Below are 7,038 nucleotides of genomic sequence, written 5' to 3'. Positions count from 1 at the left end.
AATCGACTGAGGCCTCTTGAACTTCCATTGGAGTCTTCTTATTCTTACTGATTACCCTGAGTTGCCAATAGAACAACGTTGTTGCATTTCTTGTAAACAATTTTTTTGTTGAGATACGGTCTCCCTCTGTAGCCTAGGCTGAAGTACAGTGTTGCAATCATGGCTCCTGCAGCTTTGACCTCCCAGGCTCAAGTGATCCTCCTGCCTCAGCCTCCTGAGTAGCTGGACTACAAGGCACACACCACCACATCCAGCTAATTTTTTTTTTTTTTTTTTTTTTGAGATGGAGTATTGCTCTGTTGCCAGGCTGGAGTGCAGTGGCACGATCTTGGCTCACTGCAACTTCCTCCTTCTGGGTTCAAGCAATTCTCCTGTCTCAGCCTCCCAAGTAGCTGGGACTATAGGCACGCGCCACCACGCCCAGCTAATTTTTTTTGTATTTTTAGTAAAGACGGGGTTTCACCACGTTGGCCAGGGTGGTCTCGATCTCTTGACTTCGTGATCCGCCCGCCTCAGCCTCTCAAAGTGCTGGGATTACAGGCATGAGCCACTTGCACCCAACCCATCCAGCTAATTTTTAAATTTTTTGTCGAGATGAGGTCTCACTATGTTGCCACGGCTGGTCTTGAACTCCTGGGCTCAAGCGATTCTCCCAACTCAGCCTCCTAAAGTGCTGGGATTATCGGCATGAGCCACCACGCCTGGCCTTCTTGTAAACCCGTTGACTGGCTTTTTGGACGTGAACACCACAATGTGCTATGACACCTCGGGCTGGGCCATTATCAATTTGTAATTTTGTCCCTAGCATTTGAGCACAGATCACTCTGCCACCCACTTGGTGGGGTGACAAGAACAAGCTTCTATCCATTTGGCAAATAGGAGCTTTCTTTGATTTGTCCTGACAACCTTTTTTTTTTTTCTTCAGAGAGAGTCTTGCTCTGTCGCCCATGCTGGAGTGTAGTGGTACTGCAACCTCTGCCTCCCGGGTTCAAGTGATTCTCCTGCCTCAACCTCCTGAGTATCAGGTGCCCGCCACCATGCCCAGCTAATTTTCTATTTTTAGTAGAGACAGTTTCACCATGTTGGCCAGGCTGGTCTCGAACTCCTGACCTCAGGTCATCCGCCCACCTTGGCCTCCCAGAGTGCTGGGATTTCAGGTGTGAGCCACTGCGCCTGGATCTAACAACTTCTTTACAGCTGTGAGGGGAGAGTCTACCAATGCTTGATTTCCTGCCTCTAGCCCTTGGATGACTTGGTGACCAGGTGACATGATGAGCAAGGCACTAACAGGAAGAGGAAGCAGGAAGGGACTCTACATGCCCCTCTGCTCTCAAGCAGCCTCAAGTTTTGTCGTCAAGATCAGTTCTACCTATGGGACAACTTTCAAGAATGGCACAAATTTTGACAGCAGCTATAGCTCACAAGCATTTGAAAATTAAGAGGTTGGGTGGCTGAGAGACAAGGGTGGATGGGCAGAGATGAATAACGCATTTCCCAGCTCTTCTCACTGTGTACCTGGTCCTTTAAGACTCAGTTCCAGTGCTGAACCGATCTTACGGCATCCCTCAATCCCGGCCTCCCATGTGGGAGCCCAGATAGTCCTGCCCCAAGGCTGGAGGGAGAAAGGCCAGCTCCCCACGTCATCCCAGCCCCGCACCTCACCTGCGCTTCCCAGCAGCCTTTGGCAGCGTAGTCCCTGAGTTTTCGGAAGCTGTGAAGGCATCGCCCAGGATCTGACACCTGTCAGTGGGAGAAGATCACCGAGCCTTTATACAACTGCGTCTTGGGAGGAACTCAGAACCAAGACCCAGAAGGGCTGACACTACGCTAACTTCCCACCTCTTCTCTCAAATGGTGGGAGTCATTTTTGGGGGTGCCAAGAACAGCCGACTGACTAGTGGCTCCTGGAGGCTGAGAGACCGGGAGCAGCAAGAGCTGCCTCCCTTTTGCGGACAGAACCGCATCCAAGGACCAGCATCAACTACGCCTTTGTCCAGCGTAACTGCCCCCTACCCAGAGCAGGCTTCACTCACATCTGTCCTCCTGTCGCTTTCCCAGAGGAGGTAGGAGCTGGTCAGACATCCCTGATGAGCAGCCTCCTCAAACAGGTCACGGGCCTGCTGCTGCTTCTCTTCATCCTAGAATAAATCCCAGCAGAGTTCATTCTTCTCTTATTATCTTTTTCATTTATATTTTTTGAGACAGTTTCGCTCGTCGCCCAGGTTGGAGTGCCATGGTGCAATCTCGGCTCACTGCAACCTCCGCCTCCTGGGTTCAACGAATTCTCCTGCCTCAGCCTCCTGAGTAGCTGGGATTACAGGCGCTCACCATCGTGCCCAGCTAGTTTTTGCGTTTTTAGTAGAGATAGGGTTTCACCAGGTTGCCCAGGCTGGTCTCAAAATCCTGGCCTCAGGTGATCCACCCACCTCAGTCTCCCAAAGTGTTGGGATTACAGGCATGAGCCACTGTGCCTGGCTGGTTTTTTGTTGCTGTTGTTGAGGCAGAGTCTCCCTCTGTCACCCAGGCCAAAGTATAGTGGCACGATCTCGGCTAACTAAAACCTCGGCTTCCCAGGTTCAAGCATCTCTCATGCCTCAGCCTCCTGAGTAGCTAGGATTATAGGTGTCCACCACCACACCTGGCTAATTTTTGTGTTTTTTAGTAAAGATGTGGTTTCAACACATTGGCCAGGTTGGTCTCAAACTCCTGACCTCAAGTGATCCATCCGCCTCAGCCTTCCAAGGTGCTGGGATTATAGGCATAAGCCACCATGACCAGCCCTTATTCTTTACTTCATGTTCAGTCACTCTACTCACCATCTACCTCCTTTTCCATACTTTTTTTTTTTTGAGACGGAGTCTCGCTCTGTCATCCATGCTGGAGTGCAGTGGCGCGATCTCGGCTCACTGCAAGCTCCGCCTCCTGGGTTCACGCCATTCTCCTGCCTCAGCCTCCCGAGTAGATGGGATTACAGGCGCCCGCCACCACGCTCGGCTAATTTTTTGTATTTTTAGTAGAGACGGGGTTTCACCGTGTTAGCCAGGATGGTCTCGATCTCCTGACCTCGTAATCCGCCCGCCTCGGCCTCCCAAAGTGCTGGGATTACAGGCGTGAGCCACTGCGCCCGGCCTTACTTTTTTTTTTTTCTCTGAGACTGAGTCTCACTCTGTTGCCAGGCTAGAGTGCAGTGATGCAATCTCGACTCACTGCAACCTCCATCTCCCAGGTTCAAGCAATTCTCCCTGCCTTAGCCTCCTGAGTAGCTGGGATTATAGGCACCCGCCACCACGCCCAGCTAATTTTTGTGTGTGTTTTTTTTTTTTTTTTGAGACGGAGTCTTGCTGTCGCTCAGGCTGGAGTGCAGTGGCATGATCTCGGCTCACTGCAGGCTCCGCCCCCAGGGGTTCACGCCATTCTCCTGCCTCAGCCTCCTGAGTAGCTGGGACTACAGGCGCCCGCCACCTCTCCCGGCTAACTTTTTGTATTTTTAGTAGAGACAGGGTTTCACTGTGTTAGCCAGGATGGTCTCAATCTCCTGACCTCGTGATCTGCCCGACTCAGCCTCCCAAAGTGCTGGGATTACAGGCGTGAGCCACCATGCCCGGCCAATTTTTGTGTTTTTTAGTAGAGACATGGTTTCACCATTTTGGCCAGGCTGGTCTCGAACTCCTGACCTCAGGTGATCCACTCACTTTGGCCTCCTAAAGTGCTGGGATTACAGGCATGTAATCGTGCCCGGCCCCTATACTCTTAAGTGGTAACACACATTGCTCTGAGCATTAATAAAATGAGTTATCTAATTCATAGCAGAAATGACTTCTCTACAGAGACACCACTCCAAAGCCAGCGAGGAGCATGAACTCAGGAGCTCTGGTTACAAAAGCCCTGCTCTCTTCCTGGAAGGGTTTACATTTGGGTTGGGCCTGCGGGATCCCTGGATCAGCTCTGCACCACCAAAGGAACTGCCCTCAACTGCCAGGATAGTGGTGGTGGCCCTTAGTGGTGGCTCTCAGGGCTTCTCCTCAGTGTCCCTCTCTGGTGCATTTGCCAGCCCTGTCACTAGAAGCCACCACGTTCCCTCAATTTGCTGCAAAGGGGGTTTACGGATCACAAAGCCCATTAGGACATCAAGAGCAGAGAGGTCCACATGAGCAGGAGAGGCCCACCAGGAGCAGGGGCAGCAGACGAGCGAGCATGGAGGTTCGATGCCTCCTTGAGATCTGCTCTGCAGTTCTCACCGCCCCCCACTCCCCCGCCAGGCGGGTCATGGAGCCAGGATCGGAGCCCGTGGCCAGGCCCACGTGTGCCCCCTGGCTTCTCCAGCTAGGCCTTTCTGGGCAAGGCTTGCCTTTTTTTTTTTGGGCCTTGGACGCCCTCTTCTGCTGCTTTTCACTTCCGGCATCTTGGCTAGGGACGTATCAAACACAAAGGCCCTGTGCAGAGAACCATTTGACTCACCTCGAACAGACTCAGCACTCTGCCCAAGCAGTGCAATATGGATGCTTTGTGAGTCTTTAAAAAAAGGAGAAAGAAGTGTGATTTCCAGCAGAGAGAACTGCCCAGGGGCCACCACTCCCTTGCCTGTCTTTGGGTCCCATGCCCATGGCCCTGCTGTCTGGCCCTCCCTCCCCTGCAGAGGGCCACTCCCAGATTTCACTTTTTTTTTTTTTTTTTTAAATGGAAACAGGGTCTTGCTCTGTCACCCAGGCTGGAGTGCGCTGGCGTAGTCATAGCTCATTGCAAGCTCAACCTCCCAGGCTCAAGCGATCCTCCCACCTCAGCCTCCTGAGTAGCTGGGACTATAGGTATGCACCACCACCCCTGGCTAACTTTTTTGTATTTTTTCTAGAGTCGAGGTTTCATCACGTTGCCCAGGCAGGTCTCGAACTCCTGGCCACAAGCAATACTCCGGCCTCGGCCTCCCAAAGTGCTAGGATGACAGGCGTGAGCCACCACACCTGGCTGGATTTGTGTCTTGAGCTCCAACGGCCCCATGCAGCCTCAGCCCCATGTTTCCAGCTGTCAGCATGTGTACCCAGAACTCCACAGCCCACCCTGGCTCTCAGGCTTCCTCCTCTGTGCCAGCTAATTTCCAGACGCGTTCCCCATATCTGCACTCTCAGTTTTCTGCATCTTCACTTCCCTTAGGCTCCTGACTTTCCAGGGTCCAGGATCTACCCTTGGGGTCTTCCTGTGTCCTGGGACCCTGCAGGTGGCCTCGCAGGTGCTGCCCCTCGCCCAGACTCACCCTCTGCAGCTGGCACTCTGCCCTGAGGCTCTCGTGAACCACGGCCTTGCAGCAGCTTCCGCTCACCGACCATGGAGGGCGGATGAAGAGCCAGATGAAAGGCGCAGCACCCACGTTCAGCCGCTCAGCGAGACTGAAGAAGCGAGAGGCCTTCAGGCCATTCACTTCTGCGCGGGCCTCATCAGACACAGACACTGCAGGGACAGACAGGACAGAGTCCAGGGATGTCTCTTAGGGACGGAATGTGGAAAGCTCTCCACAGTCTTGGTGGAAAGTGTAATGCCTGAAGCCCACCACAGTGCAAACCAGCTGGTGTTTCAGGAGGGAAGAGCCCTGCAGGATGGGGGCACCTGTCTTTTCTCCCCCTACTTCGTTGATGTCTAGAACAGGTGGGTCATTGTGATCAGTGCCCCTGCTGTGGTCCTCCCGGAAGCCTGGATTCTGAAGGTCAGGGGAAGGAGACCCTGCGACGCTTCATGTCCCACCCTCCCTCCAGCTGGGAACCACCGCCTGACCCCCTGGTAATGGGTCCAGGGCAGGGGTGGGGGTTCTTTTTGGGATGAGGAGAATATTCTAAAATTAGACAGTGGCAATGGCTGCACAACCCTGTGAATATACTAAAAAACCACAGAATTGCATGCTTTATGTCTGGGAACTGCTCTCTGATGGGAGGGTAGGGGTAGGACCTCAGCTCCCCTGATTGTGGAGGAGGGTGTTGCTCACGGTCCCTGTCAGTCACAATTCTGCCAGCCGGCCAAGGGTAGGGACTCTGTCCCGGCAAGACACCAGATCGTTTAGAAGTAGAAATGTGGGAGGCTACATCCCAGTCTTTATTTGTTTTGGGAGCTGGGACAGATCGTGGGCTCATTCCTTAGGGTGCTGGGCAGATAAGCAGTAACTGGCAGAAGAAAAGGCTGCGCCAGTTTCTTTCAAGGAGCACCTGGCCTCTGGAGATGAAGGGATCCAGGCACCAGGCCAGCTCTAACCTGCCTATACCTGCTTCCCGTTTAGAAGCTTGGCTCTGTGTTACAGGGCACGCTGACCTCTGTCTCAAGAGTTCTAACAGAATGGCCAAGGAGAGGGCCAGCATCCACAGGCGGGTCTGCGTGCTCACGGCACAGAGGGCAGGGAGCCCGAACAGCCCCCGTGCTGAGGCTCTGGCTCAGTCACTCTTTGCCAACTGAAATTAAAGGGTTTGCTAAAACAAGAGGTGACTCTCGTAACCTACCAAGTCAGAGTATCATTAGCAGGTCCCTCAGCAGGGTACCTCTGGGCACGAGCTCCTGAGAGGAAATGGGAAGGCAGGCCATCGGATAGAGCAAGGACAGCGACTGAACTGCTAACACGGGGACCACCTATTCATAGGGCCAAAGGCTCACACTTATCTAAAGCGCCAACATGCAGGTGGGGTGAGGACTTACGGCCTTCGTTGTAGAGGTAGGCTATGCCCAGCTTCACAGCAGCTTCGAAATTCCCCTTTTCAGCAGCTCTGAAACATTAAGAACATAAAGCATCACAATATTTTATGCCACAAATGTTATGAAGCACCACAGCACTTGAAGAAGTCAGAATACTTGTTCCCTGAATCGAATATATATATACATACATATATAAGTGTGCATATACATACATATATGTGTGCATATATATATATACATATATGTCTGAGACAGGGTCTTGCTCTGTTGCCCAGGCTGCAGTGCAGTGGTACGATCACAGCACACAGCAGCCTCAACCTCCTGGGCTTAAGCCATTCTCCCACCCCGGCCTCCCAAGTAGCTAGGACCACA

At 52.8% G+C, this 7,038-nt stretch overlaps 1 protein-coding gene across 1 annotated transcript; it reads right to left on the bottom strand.

Annotated features, from left to right (window-relative positions):
• Positions 1-1,461: 1,461 nt before the first annotated feature.
• LOC131382748 (cyclin-F-like) lies at positions 1,462-6,737 on the bottom strand (the record flags this gene model as incomplete). Its single annotated transcript, XM_058435241.1, has 5 exons — positions 1,462-1,740; positions 2,034-2,138; positions 4,459-4,512; positions 5,249-5,442; positions 6,670-6,737. Coding segments are annotated over 5 exons (631 nt in total), but the record flags the coding sequence as incomplete, so codon positions are not given.
• Between the last annotated feature and the right edge of the window lie 301 nt (positions 6,738-7,038).

Source organism: Hylobates moloch, unplaced genomic scaffold (assembly GCF_009828535.3).
Source record: "Hylobates moloch isolate HMO894 unplaced genomic scaffold, HMol_V3 SCAFFOLD_3170, whole genome shotgun sequence".
In the NCBI taxonomy this organism is placed as follows: Eukaryota; Metazoa; Chordata; class Mammalia; order Primates; family Hylobatidae; genus Hylobates; species Hylobates moloch.
This window is presented reverse-complemented; position numbering and strand designations above follow the sequence as displayed.